At 37.4% G+C, this 26,444-nt stretch overlaps 1 protein-coding gene across 3 annotated transcripts in view; it reads right to left on the reverse strand.

The window, feature by feature from the left end:
- Positions 1-26,444, reverse strand: part of LOC131060795 (midasin) — a 198,644-nt gene that overhangs the window by 76,107 nt on the left and 96,093 nt on the right. For all 3 annotated transcript variants that reach the window (XM_057994197.2, XM_057994198.2, XM_057994195.2), the window contains exons 22-24: positions 17,322-17,515; positions 17,155-17,209; positions 16,841-16,991 (exon numbers count right to left, since the gene is read on the reverse strand). In XM_057994197.2, coding sequence (XP_057850180.2) covers positions 16,841-16,991; positions 17,155-17,209; positions 17,322-17,515 — 400 coding nt within the window. The remainder of the gene's footprint in view (positions 1-16,840; positions 16,992-17,154; positions 17,210-17,321; positions 17,516-26,444) is intronic.

Genomic DNA, 26,444 nt, shown 5'->3' on the forward strand with positions numbered 1-26,444 from the left:
GGATTGTATGTATTCAAACCTGATCTGAGTATGTCTCCCCTGCTTGTGGAGCTGACCACATTCAGCCTGGGTAATTAACACAGGGTATGTATTGTATTGTAATAGACTTTAATGGCATCAATTATGCTTCTTGTTGTAATTGAATTCCAAAGGCTATTCCGGTAATGTCCCCAAAATTGGACCTTACATCATTAGTTCTTTTTTAATTTTGTGAGGTCTCTAAAAGAGACAAAACTGCAAAGTGAATCAAAAAGGATCATTAAAGGAAGTAGGCAGAGAGGAATGATCTATCACGATCATATCCTTCTCGTCCCAGCTTCAATCTATAAACAAACGAATTATCATACCCACCGATCGATGAGAATGATGAAGTCATTGTGAGAAGGATCGAAATCGATAATTGATAAGAAGGAAAACTAAACAAGCATCGATGGGAGGATTATAAGAGAAGTTATCATATTAATCGATCTGACTAATAGATGGTTAGTAACCACACAAGGATAATTGATACTCTTGGCAGCGAATGCGAATCAGTTGGACAGCAATCATAACATGTGCACAGACCCAATTTGGTTATGGAATAAATTACAACCACCAGCAAATAAAGAAGTCAGAGGTCAAAGGAATTATATTTATCTTAAAGTCCCATAGCCAACAATAATAAGCAATTATCATAAAAGGAACAAACAATAGCGATTTGGAGGAAATTAACAATAAGTTATGAAAACATGCGATTGAAGAAAACAAATCGATCTACTATGAAAAGGTGTGTTTAAGAAATATATGCCCCCTAAAAAGTTAAAGGATGCAACTCTCCATATCCATGTCCTCTCACAGCATATAAAAGAGACTTCAAAAAGGACAGGAGTAGATATTCTTCATATCCAGTTTAGATCCCATTTAGTAAGAAAATGCCATGGGCACAATATCGGGTAAATAAAGAAATCGATCACCAATCTCAGACAACCCTTCAAGTTGCAAGCATATAAGTCACCATCAGAAAAGGTTGCATATCACCAGCGAGTGATATAAAGATTCCAATCTGCTTATCATATCAGCATATCAGACACAGCCGCCAACAAGGAGCAATACATATCGTGATTGCATGTATTAATAGGAACATTCAGACACAGGATCCATATCTGAAGTTGCAAGCTTAGAGGTCAAGATCAGAGACAGCAGCATATCACTCAAAAGGATATTCCATATTTGCATAATCATGTTGTCCTATCAGAAATAGCAAACGCACTGCTGCCAGTGATACATACCGATTGCATACTTATATTGTTTATAACAGACATAGTATCATTGATTATCACTATAAGCGATAGGAATATTATATTCATAACATACTTCATATTCCGGTAATAGACAATGCTATTAATCATATTAGTACCTATATCATATCGCCTATAAACATTGTTAAATTGAATCTGAAACAATAGTAGATATTTGGCATATCTTCCCTTACTGGATCTAAGCATAAGTACAGGCTAAAGTAAGGAGGAGAATTCAAGGTAATTGTCCCAACATTCTAAGTTATTCTATTAACAGAACATTACAGTGGTATCAGAACAACTTTCCTGCCATCCTGTGGAATATAAATTAATGCAGAGAAGGGGAAACAAGATGAGTGAACTGAGCAATGATTTGAGGACCTTCATAGAGAAAACCGCCAAAACCAACCAAACCCTCATAGAACAAAATGAATAAACCAACCAACTCCTCCTCCAAACCCTGCAAAACATAAGTAATTACTAATAACCATTCTAGATCCAACCAAGCCAATGGGAGGGACATACTTTCCAACCATTCTGAGAATCATAATGATAACATCTCCCCAAGAAGGTCCAACCCTAGGCCAACAAGACCCTCTTATCTACCTAGAGTGGACCAGGGGAAGAAGGAGAAGAAGCAAACACCCAACCTGTGGATAATGTTGATGCAATCCTAGAAGCATATTCTAGACTTGACCCCGAATTAAAGGGGAATGTATCTTTTAGAGATTATTGTGATTGCAAAATGAAGGCCATCCCTAATATGAAAAGAAAAAGACAATCTGACAAGGATCTTAAAGATGGAATAAGCAAAATAACCCTTCCTTGCTTTGACGGATCTGGAAAATTTACAGCGCATTCATGGGTCCAAAAGTTAGATACTTATCTATCACTAAGTCCCATGACAAAGGAGAATGCAATCAAATTTGCAGTGCTACACTTAATGGGAACAGCCCACGAATGGTGGCACCATGGTCTTATCACCCAAGGTCATCAACGCATAATCACTTACAATGAGTTTGCACAAAAACTCATCAAGAGATTTGATCAAAAGAACCCACAATGGTACTTCAAAGAACTAACTCAATTAAGGCAACAAGGGTCAGTAGAAAAGTTTGCCTCCGATTTCAAAAAATTAGCTGTCATGGTGCCAGAAATTTCTCAAGAAAGACTCATTTACCTCTTTGTGGAAAGATCAAAAGAATCAACCCACAATATAGTAAGTGCCATGGACCCCACAAGCTTAGAGGAAGCAATCCTAAAGGCTATGAAATTTGATAATCGCCCATCCAAAGATAAGTCCAAAACTTTAACATCAAATACACACTCCAAAAATCCTCATAAAAATTACGGACATAAGAAGGAATTCCAAGGAAAAACATGCTTTTATTGTAATGAGAAATGGGAACATGGACATGTATGCCAAGATGGAAATGGCCAAAAACGACAAGATGATCAAAGAAAGAGGAATTTGTGCTTTAAGTGCAAGTAACCATGGGAACGTAGAAACATATGTGGAAAGGGAAGTCAAGTCCATATGATTGAAGCATCTGTTGACGAAGAAGCAAGGGAGATTATAGATAAGAAAGCAAGGTATGAAGAGGGAGGTCTTAAGAACCTGCAATCAAAAGAAGAAGAGACTTCGAGATGGAGCTTCATGGAAGAACCAATCCTGTAGTATCTCTTATTTGAAAAAAAAGGAAAGGAAGATACTTACTCAAGAATTCTAAGCAAACTTATGGTAGGATTTTGATATTAACATATTAAGGATAATATGCATTAATCCTAATCTAACAATGTAGTTCTCCAAATGTATACTCCGTATTTGTACAAGTGTATACTTTGTGTATGCTCGGTGCCTTCATGCATTCATATGTATACTTCGTGTTTTCACATGCATGCTAAATAATATCTGTAATACTCTTTATGGGAGAGGGCTTGAAGAGTAAGAGGTTGGTCACGAGGGGCTCGTAAGTAACCTAAAAGTGGGTACTTACTATTGAGGAGTCAAGTAACCCCTTACGTCTTCCCCCCGATCCTACAAGAGGGAATGCATAAAGATTGATTGTATAAAACCCATCTTGTGTTGTGGGCTTGAGATGCAGCGGAGAGGTTGCGAGGAGCTCGTAAGTGACCTTGAAGTGAGTCCGTACAATTGAAGAGTCAAGTAAATTGGTTACATTCTCCCCCCACCTTCACAAGATGGCAATTGCTTTTAGGGAGATGAGGACTTGATGGGACAGTTAGTAGGAGCCTCCAAGTTGAGCAAGGGGGTTAGAAGCAACCTCCCTTGGGCTTAGTGTAGAAACGGCTCCAAGCAATCCCATCCCGTCTCTTCCTCCCAAACCTAACATGATTGTATTGTGTATGATGTAGTTGTTTAATCCTTACAATGGGACATGTATATATGTATATTTGCATGTGTGGTTCATAATGTAATTACAGGTTATCCTTCCAAATCTTCACCCATCTAAGTACAAGGTTCCAAAGACAAGAACCCTCATGACAAAATTTAAGAATGCTTCTAGGCAAGCATCTTCAAGGAGGGGAGACTGTAATGTCCCCAAAATCGGACCTTATATCATTAGTTCATTTTTAATTGTGTGAGGTCTCTAAAAGAGAGAAAACTGCAAAGTGAATCAAAAAGGGTCATTAAAGGAAGAAGGCAGAGAGGAATGATCTATCACGGTCATATCCTTCTCATCCAGCCTTAAAACTATAAACTAAAAAATTATCATACCCATTGATTGATGAGAATGATGAAGTCATTGTGAGAAGGATTGATATCGATAATTGTTATAAAGGAAAACTAAACAAGCATCGATGGGAGGATTATAAGAGAAGTTATCATATTAATCGATCTGACTAATAGATGGTTAGTAACCACACAAGGATAATCAATACTCTTGGCAGCAAATGAGAATCAGTTGGACAGCGATCATAATATGTGTACAGACCCGATTTGGTTATGGAATAAATTACTACCGCCAGCAAATAAAGAAGTCAAAGGTCAAAGGAATTATATTTATCTTAAGTCCCATAGCCAATGATAATAAGGGATTATCATAAAAGGACCAAACAGTAGCAATTTGGAGGAAATTAACAAGTTATGAAAAGGTGCGATTTAAGTAAACAAATCGATCTACTATGAAACGGTGTGTTTAAGAAAGATATGCCCCCTAAAAAGTTAAAGGATGCAACTCTGCATATCCATGTCCTCTCATAAAAATAAAAGAGACTTCAAAAGGACAGGAATGGATATTCTTCATATCCAGTTTAGATCGCATTTAGTAAGGAAATGCCATGGGCACAATCTCGGGCGCATAAAGAAATCGATCACCAATCTCAGAAAACCCTTCAAGTTGTAAGCATATAAGTTACCATCAGAAAAGGTTGCATATCACCAGCAAGTGATATAAAGATTGCAATCTGCTTATCATATCAGCATACCAGACAGCCGCCAACAAGGAGCAATACATATCATGATTGCATGTATTAATAGGAACAATCAGACACAGGATCCATATCTGAAATTGTGAGCTTAGAGGCCAAGATCAGCGACAGCAGCATATCGCTCAAAGGGATATTCCATATTTGCATAATCACATTGTCCTATCAGACATAGCAAATGCACTGCTGCCAGTAATACATACCGATTGCATACTTATGTTGTTTATAACAGACATAGTATCATTGACTATCACTATAAGCGATAGGAATATTATATTCATAACATACTTCATATTCCGGTAATAGACATTGCTATTAATCATATTAGTACCTATATCATATCGCATATACACATTGTTGAATTGAATCTAAAACAATAGTAGATATTTGGCATATCTTCCCTTACTGGATCTAAGCATAAGTACAGGCTAAAGTAAGGAGGAGAATGCAAGGTAATTGTCCCAACATTCTAAGTTATTCTATTATCAGAACATTACAATTCCGCAAAAGTAAAAACATTGAGTACAAAAGCTGAATAATATCCAAGGCAGCTGGAAGAACTATCCCCTTCATCTTTCCAAGTTGGGGTTTCATACACCAAGTTTCTTTCATTTGCAAGTGACCATTCAACATAGTATTGAGACTTGGACTTAGCTTGGACTCTTAAGACCTATTTAGCCTCTGTTCTGAAGACGAAGTGTGCCCAAGTAACAACACACTCAAATAGATTCAATTTATTTGACAGAAAGCAAATTTACAGTGGCAAGGTGGATTGGCAAGTTAACTTCTGACCTTCAGCGTTAGGACAAAACCAAAAGATGCATCTATTAAGAATTACTTGGGGCACCTATTGTGAAGTGGTCAATTGCAATGTTGGTGTGTGTGTGTGTGCCCCTGTTTGTGGGGATGACCACATTTAGCACAGGCCATTAGTGTTCTAAATGTACGGTATGGTAATAGATTAATGCATATAACTCCATGTATAGTCTATTGGAAGCTAAGTCACCAAGTTCGGCCGAATTTATTCCTTGAAGTTCGAAATTTGCCGAACTTAAAACAATCTATAATATTCGCCAAAAATTCACTGAAATTTGCATCAAATTCAAACGGAAAAATAGGGATGACGTGTTTGCAGAAAAAAAAAATTCCTTGCATTTTTTAGGGTTTCATCGAGTTTTTTAAATTAATGCGGCGGCAAAAATAGCAACACACATTGGTTGCTCGATTTGCAGTCGTTTTTTCTGCAGTCACGAGTTGCATTGAGGTCACCTGTTGCATTTAGGTTGCGTGGACGCATCAGTTCTAGTCTACAGCCCGACCTTCAACCGCCATTGCAGCTTCAACCCGACCTTGGACTGCCATCGAAGCTGCCACATGTTGTCTTGCTGGTTGTTGCAGAAGCCGTCGCAAAAGCCCAAGCTCTACCTCTATCGTTGGTCTGCGTCTGCCTCTAGTGCCAATTCGTCCTCCCGACCTACACAGGTAGGCTTCTACTCTGCTTGCGTGCATGTATTTTTATTTTTTTTAGGTTTCATAATATGTTATTATACAATATAATATTATAATGTTTATTTTTTAGTTTTTAATTTAATACACAAAATATAAAACAATGTTGTTTAATATTATATAATTTATATTAATAGTTTTTTATTATATAGTTTAATATTATATTATTTGATTTTAGTTTTTAATTTTAGTATTTTATTTGTTTGGTAAAGTTAAAAAAAAATCAATACATTTTTATACTTTTTTTAAAAAAATGGTAGTGTAGTAATTTTATAAAGTTAAATAACCAAAAATAAAAAACTAGTATTTTTTTTTTTTTTTGTTAAAAAATGAATATATTAAATTATTAATAAACGTTTTATTAAAATTTAGCATTTTTATTTTGAAATAAATGTAATATGTTTTTTTTTTTTTTAATTGAAAACTAAAAATGTATTAAATTTTAGTTTTTATGATTAAACAAGAATGTAGTATTTATTTTGTTTTTGAAAGGTTCAAGCCGAATAAATTTTATACTCTGCTTTTAAGAGGTCATTTGTGAAATTGTTAAAAGTATTTCTATTTTGAAAGGTTGAAATAAATGTAGTGTTTATTTTGTTTTTTAATTTTTCTTTCCAACATGCAGATTTTCATTTAATGGCTCCTCCCAAATCAACTTCTGAGGCATGGAAGCATGTGACCTGAAATGGAACTCACATCAAATGTAACCATTGATGGATGGTCAGATATGTGTCAAAGGCCATTGATTAATGTTTTGGTATCTTGTCCTAATGGTGTTGTGTTTTTGAAAGTCATTGACACCATGAACCACAAGAAAACTTTTTGAGTATATTTTTCAAATATTAGAGGAAGCCATTCTTGAAGTAGGGGTGGAAAATGTGGTTCAAGTGGTAACTAATAGTGCAGCAAATTGTGTGGGAGCTGGGAGGTTAATTGTAGAGAAGTGAAAGATACCCACCACTGAATGGATTGCTGATTTGTTTGTTTAATTCAGTTCTTTGGCCAGCGTATGCGTTTTTTTGGATTTTTGAGGTTAATGCTTGAAACTTGACAATGTAGAATGAATACAAATACAATACATAAAGAAATACTGACTGGAATCATATTTTCAGACTTCTGATTTATTTATCAGCAATGAATAATTCCAAAGAATAGTTAAATGCTATCATTCAAAGCCAAACTAACATACCAAGTGTCTTGAGCTTGCCTGGTAAGGCTTATTCTACTGCCTGAACTGAAGAATATGATGAAACCAGAGCTTCCACAATGAGACAACAGCTCCAAAATGTTTTATCGACCCTAACATGAATTATCAAAAACAATTGACGAAGAAATATGCAGACCCGGATGGAATTCCAACTTCTTGCCAAGAGAAGCTCCAATTTGGTGTGCTCTTTTACCCATTGATTTGCTCCTATAGCTCCAGTATGAATCAATTCTCCCAAACAAACACTGGAATTCTTCTTATTAGCCCCTAACAATGATTTTTGTAACAAAAATTCTAGTTAAAACCCTCCAATTTATTTCTTTGGTGTCCCAGGTTATCTCCAAATGGTACGATTCAGCTAGAGGATGAATAGCTGAACCAGATTAATAAAATAGAGTCTAAAATGACTTCTAAACCTGTTGTGATCTGAAAATCAGATTGTCTCCTTGCTGTAGCAGTTGCAAAACTCAGAAAATTGGCCCTTTTTGGCAAGATATGAGCTTCCCAGACAAATAAATGTAGTGTAAATGAGGGGGATTTCGTCCTCTCACCCAAGATCTGAAGGTTTCCGTCTCCAAATCCCAAAACCAACCCTGCAAGAAACATTGCAGACCTGCAATTACCAATGCTCTCCAAAAAACAACTTCAATAATAATTGAAATGCTGCCCCCAGTGTCTTTTTAACATGCCTCAAACCCTAATTCGAATTTGGGGTTAGGGTTGTACTTTTGGCATCATAAAACATGTTAAATTGTTTCTTTTTATTAAAAAAATACTTCCCCTAAGTGGTTTGACCCATTGAGGGTCTAATTCCTCATTAAAAGTGGCCATATATTTAAGTTATAACTTCTAGGGAAATGTACCAAGGGGCCACTTTATTATAATATAAAGTTACTTTTAAAACACCATTTAAATAAACTTTTTCTATTTTTAGAAAAAGCAACTTTATAACATGATATTATAACTTTATAACATGATATTATAAAGTTTATTTGATATAAATCCACTCAAGCCCAATTTTTGGCTAAGTATAAACCTTTTGCACCCAAAATCATCCTCTATCCACTAGATTCACCTGTGGAGATGGCTAACAGATGAATCTATGACTCCTGAGTGTTCACTGGAAAAAATGGGGGCATTACAAGAAGTACCCACAGATATATTGGAGCCCATGTGCAGCCCATTGTCTCAATTTGTTGCTTCATGACTTGGCTAAATTCCCATGGGTAAATGAAACTAATCATAGAGGGAGAGCAATTGCAAATTTCATACAGAATCATCGTCTCACATTGAGTATTTATAGGCAGCATGCATCAAAGGAATTGTTGAGGCCTTGTGAAACAAGATTTGCTTCATTTTATATCACTTTGAAAAGAGTGGTTGAAGAAAAAGCATCTTTGAGATCTGTTATTTGTTCCAATTAGTGGGGAATTTCAGTGCTTTCTAAAGGCCCTAAGGGGAAGAACATAGAGCAAATCATCCTAAACAGCAATTTATGGTAAAGTGCAGCAAAAGTTTTGCTTATATGTGAACCAATTGTTGAAGTGCTTTGTATGGTTGATGGTGACACTCCTTGCCTTGGCATGCTTTATGAAAGCATGGACCGGTGTAAGGAATCTATTCAAAAAGCACTAAATAATGAAGAAGCAGAATATATGCAGATATGGGAGACAGTTGATTGTAGATGGAAAATGATGCACACACCTTTACATGCAGCAGCTTGCTTTTTGGAGCCTAAGTTGTTTGCTATTGATAGAAGGGGTGATAATGAAATCATGGCAGGGCTTTACCAAGCCATTAGCAGGTATGTACCAGATCCAAAAATTGCAGCACTAATCAAGGAACAAAGTTGGCAATACAAGAGAGGAGAAGGGGTGTCTGGAGGGAGCAGAAGCCAAATATGACTTGCCATGTATGCCTAGATATAGATGGTGGATCGCTTATGGATCATCAGCTCCTGAACTGCAAGAGTTTGCTATTTGAATTTTGAGTCAGGAAGCAAGTTCATCAACTTGTTAGAGGAACTGGAGTTGCTTTGACCACATCCATTCCAAAAAGAGGAACAAATTGGTGACTGGAAAATTGGGAGATCTTGTCTATGTTCGCAGCAATTTGAAATTGCTGATGAACAAATCAGCAAAGAACACTTCTTTAGAACAAACTCTTGGAAGGCATAGCAATGCCAGATGCAGAAGAGCCTGACTTTGTAGATGATGAACTGAGTAGTGATACAGATGATGATGATTTGGCGTCTCAACCAAGTGCTCTTGATGACAGTTATTTTAAAGTTCTAAAGTCTTTGACTGTTATTGTACCTTTTTGACAAAAGAACATCTTTGCAATAGTGAAAGCATATGTTTCCTATGGTTTATATTTTATAAATGTGTCATCTTTTTGTAATGATTTCAAATCTATTTACCAATGTTAAACTATTTAGACAATTTAAAAAGATATGTTACATATATTTATTCAAAAAAAATTTAAAAATACATAAGGCGAATTTAATTCGAATTTTATACATTTCAAATTTTTTCCTTGTCGAACTTCATTTGAATTTCAAAGTTGTCGAACTTCCAATTCGAATTCGAACCTGGTGACTTAGATTGGAAGTATCACCAACATGAAACCATTATATTCATATGAATGTCGCTCTCCACTACTATGTATTATTTTAACATGCAAGGTTCAAATTATCCATATCCACTTGTGTAACGGTTTTTAGCAACTTCTAAAAGACAAAACATAAACAAGTAAATGTAAACAACATAAGCAAAAGATAACTCATGAGATTTACCATGGAGAAACCCAATGTGCAAAAAATTTCAGCAAACAATCCGCTACCAAAATCAGTTATGCATGTTTGCTCCATTCTCAAGGGCCTCCAGAAAAACCTCACTAGCATCCTCTCACTTGCACCCAATTTAGTGATAACTCCAATGTTGCTTTGTATAATCACACAATCCTCAAGAAAATGACAATCGACTTCTACATTTAATAGCCAATAACCCTAAGACTAGAATGATTGGAATTAAATTATTAACTGAATTCTCTCTCCAATCCTTTCTTGCCCTCTCAAGAGGGGAGAACTCCATTCATTAAGGAAGAATTCATTAGTGCATATAGTGGGTTTATTTCTACTAGAAGATGAGTATACAAGTGTTAACCAAGAGGAAATGGAGCATCTTCCATGTGACGAGAAAAAATAAGAACCACTTCAACTCCCCAAATGTCCCTTCAATTATGTATTTTTGTCCTATATGAGATTGATTTGACTGAAGCTCAAATTGTCTGCTGCATACTACTCTGAGTACCATGTTCAGACTTCTTCCATTGATCTCAAACTCACCTGATTATAAGTACTTATCCAATCATTTCCAAAGCATAGACTCTGGTAGCATCAATAATGCTCATTGTTGTAACCGAATTCTGAAGGTTATCAACAACAAAAAAACATGAACAAAATTTTTAAAATATCTAAGCTAAAGAGAAAAGCTATCTTCCAAAAGGGTTTCCCATACACCAGATGCGCCCAAGCAAATTCAATTGTGTTATGAAACAGAGTGAATGAAAGAGTATAGAGTGCAGACACCAATCAGAGTGATGTTTGCCAATACATATTTCAAGAGCAATAAGACACCATGCTTGAAAAGTTTAATTATAATTTGCACAATTGCATTATGCAAAATTCCTATACCAACCACACTATGTTGGATGAATGCCACAAAATATCTATTTTCTACACTATTCGGTTATGCTAGCAATGAATAGCCATATTCTATTACTATACACATGAAATACAAGGAGAACTTTGTGGCAATTACAAGACACATAATGTTCTATTGATCAATGTCCTTTGTTTTGGCATTTATAAGGAACACTATAAAACAACTACACAAACCAAGGTTACAGTAATGGAGTCGTGTGCCATAAACAAAGAGTTAGGGCTTCCCTGTATGATATGTTATAAAAGCCTTCAAGCCTATGGTGAAGACAGCACATATTGCAAAGTGAGGAACACTATAAAACAACTACACAAACCAAGGTTACAGTAATGGAGTTGTGTGCCATAAACAAAGAGTTAGGGCTTCCCTGTATGATATGTTATAAAACCCTTCAAGCCTGTGGTGAAGACAGCACATAGTGCAAAGTGAGGAACACTATAAAACAACTACACAAACCAAGGTTACGGTAATGGAGTTGTGTGCCATAAACAAAGAGTTAGGGCTTCCCTGTATGATATGTTATAAGACAGCACATAGTGCAAAGTGATGTCAATGAAAAGTACCAAATCCTCCTAGATCATTATCCCTCCCCTTGACATGCCAAAGGAGTTCGAAAAAGATGAGGAAAGTTGGCAACTTGAATTTTTGTGGACAATTTTCCTTGGAAGTATCTTGACCTGCTTTGATGGTCGCATAATGAGAGATCTGTGGTGTGTCTGACCCTAGCATCAATGACTTCATGTCCTCCTACTAAAAAGGTGAAATCGACATTGATCTCTATTAGTTCAAGTTGTATTACAATATCTTGTGTATTCTAAAAAGGTGGAAAGTAATTGTGCAAGTGTTTTGAATTGAAAATCAGTGCAGACCAAGATAAGATAAAGAATAAGATTTAAGGCATTATCTCCAAGAGTCTTGGTAATAGTGTATGGACCATACCAAAATATACAAATCCTGCAATTAAGAACTCTAATCCTTTTAGTCAACAAAAGAATCCATATTTCTCACCAATCCTAAGCATGTATCTAGAAATAGACTACTTCATAAAGGTTTACACAACTGTTGAAAGAACCCAATGAACTTGGCAGCTTTGTCACCTTCTTTAATAGTTGGAGTCATATTAGCATTGATAGTAGCATAGGATAAGCTACATCAATGGGTGCCAACCATGGGAAACCCACACGAATCTAAGATAGAGTTTCACTAAGTAGAGTTGTGCAGATCTCTATTGTAGCTAACTGTTTTAAATGAAAAGACTTTTGTCTCACATGCAATGCTTCCCAAATTCTATATTCAGAGAAGATGCAAAATCACCCTCTTAACCATATCCATCAATTAATTAGTTTAAGGATGCAACAATGAAAATTTTGTCAGCTTCTTGTCCATCATCAATGAATGTGCTTTACAGAAATTTTAAAAAAAAACATGTCCTTATCAGATGCAATGGTAAAGGGTAATCCAAAGTAAAACCATACATTCTAAAAGTACAATTGAACTAATTTAAAGCTGGCATAGTCCTTTTACATGGTGTCATAACTGCCATCTTTGAGAATCTTTCAACTGCTACTAATTCAACAACTACCATACTTATTAGTATTCAAACACAAAAGGAAATCAATGGAAACTGTTTTCTAAGGTTAGTTCAATACCGGCAAAGGAGAGTACATTTGTTGCCTCATATTAGTTGGCTTTACTATGGCATAAGATTATACAAGATTTGATTTATCTAATTTGAGATATGACCAAGCAAAATACTTCCTTAACAATCCAGGAGTTTTTGAACTCCAAAACAACTTAATGACCTTATGAGAGTGAACCTCCCATATCAGCTTGAACCAGTCACCCTCATGCAGCGTTCATGAGTCTCCGAAGTGGTACAAGAGTTCATTCTCAAAGTAATTATCTAAAAATGATCTTATCAGTATGCAAAGCCTCATAGATATATGTAAAAGTCTGAATCATATTTTCATAATGCTAGCCAAATGTTGGTCTCATGTCCGCATGTCAATCATGGAGAGAAGAACATGGGTCAAGGGTAAGCTCAATCAATCTTCCAATAGATTGGCATTTCCCTTACTATGTCTGATGTTCAAGTTATATTGTTGAAGTCTTGAAGATATGAAGACTGTTTTCGATGTTACTACTCTTGCAACTTATTTTGCATCTGCAAGATTTACAACGGCTTCTGACTCATATTAATGATAATCTTCTCTCATATACAGTGTTTTTTTTATGAATATATGCCTAGGCATGATATAGACCTCTGAGTCATATGTGGGAAACTTTCTCACCCAGGCAATAAATGATTCACAGTGTTAAGTAGCTAGGTGACCAAATTGAATGAGAATGGCCCATTTAACTTCTATATATACCCCTATAGCTACGTGGGTAATACGTTCATGTAATAACCCTTACGGGTTATCCAACCTCCAACTTGCAAATGTTTGTGTTTTTGAATGATTTGGTTTTTGATTTGCAATTTAGTGTACTCAGAATTATTCATCAGCAATGCACAAGTTCAGAAATGTCTTCAATCTCTATTGATATGGTGGTTACAGCAGCTAGGACCATTAATATAGTCGCCTAGCCCCTCATGGTTATTACAATTCTTCCATAGCAACACTACAAGATTTTATTAGCATAAAATCTACTAATTTCTGAATAAGGTTAGGACTGATTGCAATGACAGTGAGTCTCAGATTTTGATATCAGACCTTAACATTCCTGTAGCTTGCATTGATGACCCAACAAGGCATTTATGCACATAGCAATACATGTAAGGAACATTTCTATCCATCATAGACTATGACAGCCATCTACTGGATACCCCTTTGTTGCTAAGACTCACAGAGGCAACCTGAATATTACCCAGAAATATGAATTGGGACTGTAACAGTAATAAGAAATGCGTTTTTTTCTGAACATACAATGACTGGGATCCGTACGTAGCAGCCTCAAATAACAACAGCAAGTCTTAAGACTCATTACTAAAAAGTTTTCTGCAAATAAAACATGTACTTCACAGGCAACAAATGTATATTTAAGGGCAGACCTGGAATATCAATCGACCCCAATCTGAAGGTGATGAAGGCGGCTAATGGGGTTTGCAGAATGTAGAAGAAGCAGCCAAAGACTCCTTATTCAATCTTCATCATAAACCTGAACAAACATCTCCAATTTGGTCTCCACAAAGACCACAAAATTGGCAAGGTACTGTAGCGCGACACTGTTCACGCGGGTACTGTAGCAGCTTCCAAAATAAATAATGACAATGCATTGGTAAAGACTCCTCCAATCTGATCTTTCAACTTGGAGATGAAATTCATTAATCAGCTCAACATTCCCTGGATTCTTCTTCAATTTGTGCATAAATAGTGACCCTGAATGAAGTCACTCCCAATGGCAAATATCAGTGATTATTTCAGCACCTCAGATGCCCTAACTTTGAAGAATTTAGGCTCTCCAAAGTGCAAAGGTTGAAACCCTGGTTTCTTCCTCTCTCAAATTTCTCAAGTATCAAAATGCATAATTCACCATGAGGTTCGAGTTCTTCAAGACAATATATATATTTCCCTCACAAGTTCGATTTCTCTTTTGCTCATTAAATGATATTAAATGATAATAAAATTAGATGCACTTTATCATTTAACAATTACCTTAATTTGAGAGTCTAATTAATTAATTCCAATGGCCGCAACTTATGATACCTCGACCCTCACTTAAGTTATAATATAAAGTTTACATCATAACTTAATAATATAAGCTCAGAACCATTAATGTTTATTTAAACTAAATAAACATTAATATCTCCATTATTACTCATCCTTTTTGAACGTCGTCTGAACTGGGAGCTGACATGATGAAGCTGCATACGCCCATACCCCTTAAATAAAAGGGGTCCATCTCTGACTTACTATAAATAGTAAGTAATGCATACGGAGTCCAAATGAAGCCGAACGAAAACTCTGACCACTGGAGAAGTTGCATCCCTCAAAGGACCCTCTATTCAATCTTATTAGCCTACAAGGGTCAGTAATAGGCTAATCCCATTGAATATCTGATGTCAACAAAAAGGGGACATCTCACTAGAATTTCTTTAAATATAAGGCCTACATCAATCAGATTTTTGCAAGGGTTATGCAGCTCTCTCCAGCCTCTAGCAAGCCCTAATCTACCTAAATATTGATGATTGAAGTAGTCTTGTTTCAAGATCCAATATATCAAGACTATTATTGATTTTAAACATGTCTACACATCTCCCATGTCTAGAAATGCACCAATGTTTCATAGGGATGTGTCCCGGGGAATTCTCTATTGTTCCCTGAGACGGAAATGTTTTGGGGGCAAATAAAAAATGTCCCCACCCTCACCCTACTGCTTCTTTTTTTTGGGTAACCCCTCAACATCAAAGGGGATGTCAAGGGATCCCATGGCCTTCCTTTCAACTACTCCAAGGCCGACATGGTAAAGATTTTTGCATGCCTTAACACTATAGACGATATCTTCATTTAAAACCAAGGCAGAATTTCAAGCAAGGCCTTTGTAGTATTCATCGAATATATGTAAAAGTCTCCCACTACAAGTAGAGAGATTACTACCAAGCCATTGCCCCTAAGGAGAAAATCATTGAACATGGTGGAAACTTTTTTTTGCTTAAGGGCCTCCCAGCCTCCCCTTATCTATTTCAAAAATGGATATTTCTGAATATTTCAAGAATTATTCATTATGTGAATATAATATGAGAGTATAGTAAGTAATTGTGAGGTGAGTGCAAGGCAGGATGTGTTTGCAAAGATTTCTTCAATGGAGGTGTTATATTTAATTTTGTATATTTTGTGTGACTGTTCTTCAATGCAGGTATGTTATTTAATTTTGTACGTTTTGGTGTGTGTGATTGTGGGAGTGTACATGCATGCATGTGCTAGATCATCTTATCACTACATAGTCCTCACAAATACACTTAAAATTTCCTTGGAACAGGAAATTTATGTCCTTGTTGTGGTTATCATTCAGCCATGCATTCATCATAATTCATCATGAATACAAAAGAAGCACAAATCATCCTGATGTATTATGTATAATTTTTCAATCAATTAACATAATAAGATCATAGGCATCAATATCAAATGCCATCTTATATAGTTATATTCACAAATAAGCATCGTATCAAACATCACAACATTTTAAAAAAGAGTTCGGATCATCATCACATCAAAAATAACAGCATTTCATAAATAAAAATAAAAAGAAAACAGTGAATTTATCAAACAAATAATGAGGTTGACCTTCAAAATGGTCCGCAAAAGTCTTCAATTAACATTAACTGAGACCACAAGTCACTAATTAATTACATTGCTATCTGTGATGTACATTCTGCTCTACACAACATAGATAAGCATCCATAATCTCACACAGAAAACTTCACACTAAGAAAAGATAAAGTCATTTTCATTTAAAAAATTACATTGCTACAAACACAACAAAAAATTTAAAACTAATAGTTGTGCTGTAAACAAAAAGAAAACCCCAAAATCATAAATCAAAAATATGAAATCTGAACAGTTGGAACAAAGTAAAGAATGAGATCATTAAAGTAACTATAACTTAAAGTAGAAATGCAAAGATGATAGCAGGATATTGTTAAATGAAAGAATGCAATTTGTGAATAAGGAGATTACCTAAGCTGAATCCATCTAGAAGAACAAGATATGCCCCATGTAAAAATGCAGCATCAGTGCCAATATATTTCTCCGTGGTGTTCATAAATGTTATCCATGACAAAAGGTCCCTCACTGTGAGCACTCTCCCCACCTCCTTATTGTGAAACCACTTCATGGTTAACACCATTCAACAAAATTGTCAGTATCTCAAAGCAGTGTCACACCCCACAAGCCATGAAAAAGATATTGTAGTTCGAATACACAAACACTATTCCAAACACAAGAAAATTAATATAGACCTTATTTCAGACTAACATAAGCAAAGAACATACTTTCCAGAAATTAAGGAGAGGATCGGCAAGGTACAAGAGCTCAGGTTTTGAAAATCTGTAAATGAGGGAAACAGTGGAGACTTTTTAACTATAAGCAGCTAAGAATGTGTTTTAAAACTGTCCATGACAATAACAGAAAGTTTACCACAAACAGGGATTTTAACAACCTGTTAATAGTAATGTTTCTCAAGTCATCCAAATCAGTAATGGCAGGCACCCATATCTCAGTAAATCGATTCCGCAATGCAGGAGACAGTTCTTTCTTTCCAAAATCCCCACCTGGGTTCATAGTAGCCATAAGGAAGAACTGTGGGTGAGCAATCAACTCCTCTAAACAAGGACCTCCCTTCTCAGCAAGTACCTAAAAACAATTCAGTTGTATGAGTTACAGATTAAAACCATCTTTACAAATACAAAATATATCCAGAAAAAAGTTACAAATGGTTATACTGTATACATACAAGGCAAAGCCTGCAAATCTTCCAAAACATAATAATGAAGTCACTTCAGTAGTTATGCGATGACCACTTTTTGCAAAGCCTTTCTAGCAAAATGAAGCTTATATTTAATATTACTCTTGCTTTGTTTTACCCATAATTGTAAAACTCCAAGTACTCACAAAACTTGTGAGCACTCACATGGCTGAAGCTCTAACAAGTTACTCGCCCTTGAATTTAAAAAAAAAAAAATTCTTTTTCAACCGCTGTTTAAAAAATTCATAATTTTTGCATTTGGACAGCAGCACACAACCATGACTCTCCCTCTTTGTTGCTCTCAGGTCCCTTTCACACCTTCGTTCCTCGGGCAGTGCTCCAGAAGAGCTTGTATTTCTCATTCACAAAGAAACTTTCCGCTTTTCTTCCGCCCACAATTCTATAGAAGTGAGTAGGGAATGCCTTAATAAATACTCTTTTGTTTTTTACAAATTTCAACTAATGTTTTTTATTTTATATGATATTTAAAACATTTTTATAAACAAAAAAGTGCCAAATACCTAATTTTGCTCTTAATGATAAAATTGTAAAAATGGCATTCGTCATGAAGGTCTATGTAATCCCTGAACCCCAACAAGGGGCGTACCTCGCAATCCTATTGGGATCTTCACTCCCAAATCTCCACTACTTATTGGAATCTCTAGTCACATAAATTGTTTACAGTGAGAGGGTGACAAGAAATTAGGATATATCTATTGAATGCACTTAGACATTATTATTACACAACTTGCAAAAAATATCTTTAAATGAGAAAACTTCTACATATGATATGGTTCGTGTAAGTGGCATTTGTTGTCATTTTATGACACCCTTGGTCCATCAGTGAGAACCGATCAGACATATGCTCTACGGACCAGTGCTGCCTCTGTTGATCAAAGAGAAAACAATGGAATCATGAAGTGTGAAGTGTTGTCTTGTCAGAAGGAAGTTCCTAAGTCTTCCCTTCCTTGACCCCGGAACTCCGGAACCCCTAAGTTCCCAAGTCTTCCCTTCCTTGACCCCAGAACTCCCGAACCCCGAAGTTCCTAAGTCTTCCCTTCCTTGACCCCGAAATCCCAAAAACGCCAAGTCCTTGCCCTTCCAAACTTCGGTAACCTATGTTTCCGAAGTCTTCCAAACTTCGGTAACCTATGTTTCCAAAGTCTTCCAAACTCCTTTCGGCTTGCAACACTTCCAAATAACGTGATCAACACTCAAAGCTCTTAATGCTCCAGCAAATCTGGAGACTTGTACACTTTCTTTCATGGAGCTACAGGGGCGCATTCGATATTTTTTGCAGGATTCCGTCAAGTGGAGTACAAGGCCATGCTTATTTGTGGTTACTTATGTCATGCCTGCATGCTTTGACTTTGGAATGTTAGGCAATCCACCTTCTAGAAGTCCCTTTCTTCTTGGGATTGCGTTGTCAGGGTATGACCACGTTTGCTTGCATGTACACAATGTCAGGTGCATGCACTTCTCTGCATTCCGTGGCTGACATTTCCCTGCACACACAAGGGTCAAGGCTTCTCTTCCTTGACCAATGGTCTCTCCTCTACGACCAGTTTTCTATATAAAGGTTGCTAAGCCTCATTGTAAAGGGTTCTCTCCCTGTTGGCTTGAGCTATTCTATGCTCTTTCACTTCTCTTAAAGACTTGTATTTATCTTGCATTTCTGCAACTGTAAGTTTGGCCATTGGCCTTATAAGGAATTGAAATCATCATTCTTGCCTTACTTCCAACTTATGTATGTTCTGTATGTGTTCTTGCCTTCATTGTAAGTGTATGTTTGTGGCTTTCTTTCACATATATGTTGTGTTAACCTATTTCTGGGTGTGACTTGTGGGAAACCTTCTCCCCTCTTGACATTCAGCAAGTTCTAACCTCCATATGTGCATTGAGGTCATTCATGCAACTGAAGTTTGTGCATCTCCTGGGTATTTCAGATGATTCTTTGAGCCATTTCGGGTGGGGAGAGAAACATCTCTTATCTTGGTGCATCACCTCCTTTCATTTTAAGCATTTTTTCTCTTCCCTTTTCCTCTGCAAGTTGTTAGGATAGGTTTAGAAGTAAGATTTGGAGTGTTGAGTTGGTTCAACACCTGCACTTGGATTGAAAAGGAAGTCGGCCTTCTCCGGAGATTCAACCCCCTTGCGCAAGGTCCCACACTTCGGGGTTGTTTCCATGTTTCACAAGGTTGCTGAGTTGATAGCTCAGCAACGGTGCAAACTTTTGTGACAACAGCATTGTTACTCATTTTGAAGTTGAATTTGTTTTTTGGTCTAAGATATGTAGTAAACTCTAATTTTGATTTATATACTAAGTTGTCGGTTCAGGCTCGGCTTCGGCAAAAAAAAATTTGGGGTTTTGGGTTCGTTAGTACAAAAACATATAAAAATAAAAAATATATACATATATGCAGCAATAGTTAAATTCAAAATACACCACTATGCTGATAGTCAAACAACATAGCAAAATACACCATCATATATTAAAGTTTTAGTTCAAATAACATAGCAAAACAATACAACAAAATATATAAAGTTTTTAACATTTATGTGACTTAGAAGATGAGTGCAAGGAGCAAAGGTGCGAGAAACTCAGGTTTTCAAACTGAGAGCGATGGCGAAGAAGCAGAGGCAAAGGATGATGGAGATACACTAGTGTTTGCTTAGATCAACCTCACCACAGGTATTTCTTGCCCTTCGATGCGTGTTTCTAGCCTTTCTTGGCCCCAATGCTGCAATCTTCAAGAGACTACTTGGTTGTGTCTATACTAGTCGATGTGCCCTGATGTTTCCTTGGGTGTGCACTTTCTGGCTGAATGCTTTGGTTAGGTTGGCTTTGTGGGGAACTTGTTCTCCAGCCTTGCACTTGAGCCCTTCATTTCATTTAGCCTCAAGGGTCTATGGATGCAAGCTCTGTTAGTTGGGGCTATTGATGATGTTGTTGCAACTCCTTTTGATTTTGATCTCGTGACCTTTGGTGTCGCCTCGCGGATCCCTGTTCTGGTCCTAGTTGTGGTTTGAGCCTTTGTTCGAAGCTTAGCTCTGAAGGCTTTTGCGACGGATCTACGCAGGGACAAATCTGGAGTCAAGGTTGGCGGTAACAATATGATTGTTGCTAAGTGTGTTTTTTAGTGTGGGTACCTGTTGTGATGTATTCACACATCGCCCCATTGCAAATGGGGACCCCTACTTTTTGCCTTTCTAGGGTTAGTTTTCTTGGCTTGGTCTTTTAGGTTCTTGGCTATTAATCTTTGCATTGAAGTTGCCAGAGAGCTCATTGGGATTGAATGGTCTCCCTGAGTTGAGATGAATCAATAGGTGGTCCAAGTCAGGGTCTCTTTGAAAGCCTTCTCTTGGTTAGGCCTGGGGACTTGTTTCTGGGGTTAATTCTTGATTGATAGTAAAGGAATCTTTGTACCTTGCCATGAGTCTAAGTGAAAATCCAAGGGTGGCCTTGCCTTTAAGACCTATGTCATTTAGTCAAGGGAGCGAATGAAGATATGTGAGTAAGTGTTGTCAAGGATTTCCCCATTGAAGGTTTGAGTTGGTCAAGTCAATAGATGATGAAGTTCATGTACTCTAGGGCGTTGATTGGAGAAGGACTAACTTGAACTCTCCGTAAGGGATGAATTTGAGCAAATCTGGAATTAAAATTTGTGGGAGAAATTGACAATTTGGGTGAATAAACCAAATTTGCTCCTGACCCTTCCAAAGGGACAAGAGAGAATTCTTCTAAGGTATATACCTTGCCCCTAAATTGAAAGGAATTGAATGGTGGTCATGCATGGCAAGAAATGGATTCAAAAGTCAAGTCTAAGATAAAGCTAAGTGAAAAGGGGTGGGAATGGAGCCTAAAGGAGCAAATTTTGCTCCTAACCCTCTGAAAGGATCCAGAGTGAATTTCACCTAAGCTCCTGACCCTTCCAAAGGGTCCAGAGTGAAATTCCTAGGAGGTTTTGTGCTTTGCCTAGGCCCTTGAGCAAAACCTATTCTTAAGCATTTTTTAAGGCAAATGACTTGTTTTTTATGAGAAAAGGGTGAGAAATGAATTTCTATGAAGGAAAATTGAGCAAAATGCCAATTTCGCTCCTGACCCTTCTAAAGGGTCCAAAGTGAATTTTTCTTGAGGCATGTACCTTGCTCAAGGTCCAAAGCGAAATCCTTCTTTTAGGCCTTTTGGGGGGTCAAATAAATGATGTCTTCAGGAGAGAGGGATTCAAAGCTCAAATCTAAGACAAGATCATGAGAAATGTTAGGAATTTGAACATAAATGACAAATTCACTCCTGACCCTTCCGAAGGGTCCAAAGGCGAATTTCATTATAAGTCCTGTCCTTGGAAAGGGTCCAGAGCGAATTTCATTATAGGTCCTGTCCTTGGAGAGGGTCCAGAGCGAATTTCATTATAGGTCATGTCCTTGGAGAGGGTCCAGAGCGAATTTCATTATAGGTCATGTCCTTGCAGAGGGTCCAAAGCGAAAATTTCATTATAGGTCATGTCCTTCCAAGGGTACAGGAGCGAAATTCCTTGGGAGAGAGGGTTTAGCTAATGAAATTGTGTTGAAGGTCTTCTTAAAGGTGATTCTAGTGTTCAAACAATCCTAAGAACTATGAATTTGAGAGTGCTTTCATTTGAAAAGTGAGAAAACTTGAAACAACTCCTAATTCGCTCATGTACCTTCTTGTTGATGGTTTGAAGTGAGAAATACTATGTTAGAATGAATATATCATGTGTACTTAGCACTATTTTTGTTTGTTTTGCAGAGCAACAAAATCAAGTTGGAGGAAGATCAAGCCAGGACAAGGACGACTTCTTCAAACCTCATCATCATCAAGGACACCTTAAGCGCAAAGGAGAAGACTAAAGTGTTAAAGACTTCAAGTGTTCAAACAATAGAGCAAGATATTCTCAAGGACCTAATTCTATCACATTAAGAGATCACAAAATGTCAAAGGAGGGATCATACAAACATTTCAAGGCAAGATGAGCTACTAGAGAAGGTGACTTGACCATGACTTCCTATCACCATTATGCAAAATCAAGAGGAGACTTCATCAAACACAAGAGAGTCAAGGAGAGTTACGCTATTCATCAGGTACATCAAAGACGAAGGAGGATCAACCAAGGTCAGTGCAAGGGTACGTTGAAGAAGCAGGTAGTTTCAGAAGAGTTAATCAAAGTTAGCTTCTCATCATCATCACATTGAATATCAAGAGATACGACGTTCCTTGATTAAACAAGTGCCGGACAAGGTGGCCTCCCAGTCACTATTCCTTCAATCAGAAGGTCCACATCAGCATGTCCAAATTCAATGTACCACACTTACACATGGAGGCACAAACTCCGATGTAACTACCCCGATTTCTTATTGGTTCACAAGCATTGAATGTAATTTTATCATTGGCTAGAGGAGTTTGTTGTAACAAACCCTAATTAGGGTTTCCTTCTTGTAATCCTAGCCATTGATTGTAAATCAATCCGAGTCATTGAAATGTAAAGAGCTCCCTATATAAAGCTCTAGCTCTTCACTTGTAAAGGTTAATAGTGGTTAGAATAGTAAATAGCTAGTAGAAGAGAAATAGTGAATAGAATAGCAAATAGAGTAGAGTAGGAAGAGAAGGCAATAAATTGTTGCCTAGGTTGTAAAAGACTCCATTTTTATTGAAGATATGGTGAAATATGTTGTTTCTTTGCAATGTGCATGGTTTCTTGTTGAATCTTCATATTAGATGGTAAATAATTAGATTCAATGGAGAAAATTGTTGAATGCACTCATGTGGAATCCGCCTAGTCCACACCACTAGCCTCTTACTGATTGTAAGTGCACCCTGCGTGGTCAACTGGCATTGAATGAGCTTAATCTCGAATTGTTATGCGTCGATTGTTCATGCATTAACTTGAATGGTGATCAGTGTTTGATAGTGTAACGATGAACATATTTGAAGCAGCCCTTAGAAGATTGCCCTAAGTTGGTGTCGAATTGTTCGGTCTAATGGTGAGACCTAGCCCAGTAGGACTCCACCTAGTCATTCATCTATCTTCTTGCATTCTAGGTCTTAAAGAAGACTTCCTAAACCCTACACCTTTTACTATTTCTTTATTCTCCCTGGTGAGTAGATAGGACTTGAGTTCCAGCAAATCAAACTTTCAGGCATACAAACGTAAGTCCCCTTGTGAATCCAACAAAATCACATCACACCAACAGAGCTTGTCCACACGTAGAGACCCTACATACCAGAACCTTGGAGTTATTCCGATTGATCCTTAGGCAAATCTTCAGCATTCGAATAACTTTGTTCAAGAGAGGATAAGATACCTTGGTATTTTATTCTGTGTTCGCATGTGCGTAAGAAACACATCGACAGTACCTGCAACCTAGGTGTCTAGGTCTTGTTACGGTGACTGAGTTTTGTTGTTGGACTCGCCTATTGATGTGTGGGGTGTTGGCTATGTTAAGGTGCATGCCATTTGGTCCCTCCGACTTGGGTGTGTTCTTGTGGTACTTGATGGCGTTGCGGTGGTTTCTTTGGACCCCTACTGGAGTTGATGGGATGGGGTGGGGTGTTTGTGGCGGTCCCTCCAATGTCCTTCTTGAGAGCTGCCTTGTAGTCAATGGTTGTTAATCTAGCTCCTATTGGTGGTTGGGGTTTGTATGATGGGCTACGACAAGGGTATGTTCTACACGAAACTTCCAAGGCCTTGTTGGTGGCTCTTGGTGAACGTTGAAGTTGGGGTCTTGTTCCCCAAGTGTTAATTGTTCTCTTCTTTGTTGCAAATCCGATGATGGTGCCTGTACCAAATTCATGTGGTAGGATTTATGCCTTTTGGGGCTAGACCGTGGTGGAAGTTGCCAACACTGTTGGGTTGCATTTTGTCTTTTTGGTTAGACTGTCCATTTTAGTTTGTATGGACAGTGGTCTTGTTTTCTCTGTTGGCTAGGCGTTTGCTGCTAGTTTTCAAGGGCTCGCCCTGGCCTATGATTGTTTTTGGTTATGGATTGGAGCTGGTTTCAGAGTGGCGCTTGCCTTTGTTGATGCTAGAATGTTGCTCTTCTCTCGTAAGTGGGTCTCTAATCCTCGTCTCTGAGTTCCTCCCTTTGGGACTACTTTGGAGTTTGACTCTGCCCCTATTGAGGTGCAGTGTATCCTGTTGGCCATGGTGAGAATTTGGCTCTTCCAATTCCCTTCTTCTTTCGCAGTTCCTATGGAGGTGGATATATTCCCTATGGAGGTGGTGACTTGCTTCACAAAAGAAGTTGATTGTAACTCTATGTGGTCTTCTCTCTTCTATAGCTACTTGGTCGTTATTTGGATTCACGGTTGGCTCCTTACTCTAATGGTCTTCTCCTTTTTTGCTCCTATTGAGGTGGGCTCCTTTTCTATTGAGGTGGAAAGGGGTTTTGAAGATAGGGGTTGACCATCTGCTGGGGTGTTGTTATTGTTTTCTTCTAGTTCGCTTGGGGAGCCCCTCAAATCCCCCTTGTTAGATTGCCCCACCCTTGTGGGTTGTTTTCTTACTGTTCTTGTCTGCAAGGAGTCTCTTGACTATGTGCTGGTTTTGGCCTTCTTGGCCCGTATGTTGCAGGTCTTAATTTGTGGCCTCGTGTTCTTTCTGCAACCTTTAGGTTGAAGTTGTTAATGGCCGTTTGGGGCTGTGTGCTATAAGTGACTAGTTGGGCCTTTGTACTTTGGGGAGAGCACCCCTGTTTTGCTCCTACTCTAATCAAAAACATAGTAAAACAGTAAATACACCACCACATTAAAGTTTTGGTTCAAAAATAATAATGTCAAACTACAACAATCAGACATCATTGATCAAATACCATATGGGTCATCAAAAATATCATCATCATCCTCTATATGCCATGGAAGATTAGAAGAACTAGCCAAGAACCAGCTAGGAACCAGCTAGGAACAAGAAACAATCAATCTTCAACTCTTCTTGAAAAATGGCAAGCAAAAAACGAAGTTCAGCAGTGGAGCAAAGTAATTATGTTTTTCATTCTATTGTGCGAAATTGAAGTAGCTTTTACCTTTTTAGTGTTTTAAGTCATTAAAGTAGGGTTGGAGGCTCGAATATGCCTTTTTGGCATTAAAAATAAAAAGTAAAAAAAGACACTTTTCCACCAAATTTTTCCTAGGTTATGAGAAAAGGGGCAAAATTCTGCTCAGGTTCTTCTGGGCTCAGCAAGCCCTGTCCAGACCCAGGAAGAACCGGCCCAGGACCCAGGGGGGGGACCGGGACCCGAGGGGTGCAGGCAAGGAACCCAGTAACTTAGTTTATACATGATGGAAATTAGTAACATTTTCTACAAATCCAATAGCATGTGTATTTTTGAAGAATACTTATAAAAATTTATACATTTTCAAATGTTCAGTAAATTTGCTGAGTTTTTCCTTAAGTTTTTGCCAAATCCCAAGTTTTTAAAATTTTGGATCTGCTGAGTAATTGTCAAGTTTGTGTTTTTCAACTATGGTTTTACCTTCCCTTGACCTTCTATCCCCATTATTAGTTGTAACTTACCATTGTGTTCTCCATTAGAGTCCCCCCTCACATGATCATTTCTTCTTCCTTTCCTTGGGCTTTCTCTAAATTGTTTTCGCCACCTTTCCCTCTTTTCTATCTTAATTTGTTTTCTTTTATGTCTTTCCTTTCCTCATGGAGCGTTAATCTTTCTCACAACCCCCTCCCCACCATTTTGAGTAACCAATTTCCCTCTTGTTTTATTCACTAGCACCCCAACCTCCTATTATAAGTGACAATTTTGAATTTAGGTAGATTTATTTAATCCTTCTTTTATGTTTAATAT

The sequence above is a fragment of the Cryptomeria japonica genome, chromosome 10 (assembly GCF_030272615.1).
Source record: "Cryptomeria japonica chromosome 10, Sugi_1.0, whole genome shotgun sequence".
Classification (NCBI taxonomy): Eukaryota; Viridiplantae; Streptophyta; class Pinopsida; order Cupressales; family Cupressaceae; genus Cryptomeria; species Cryptomeria japonica.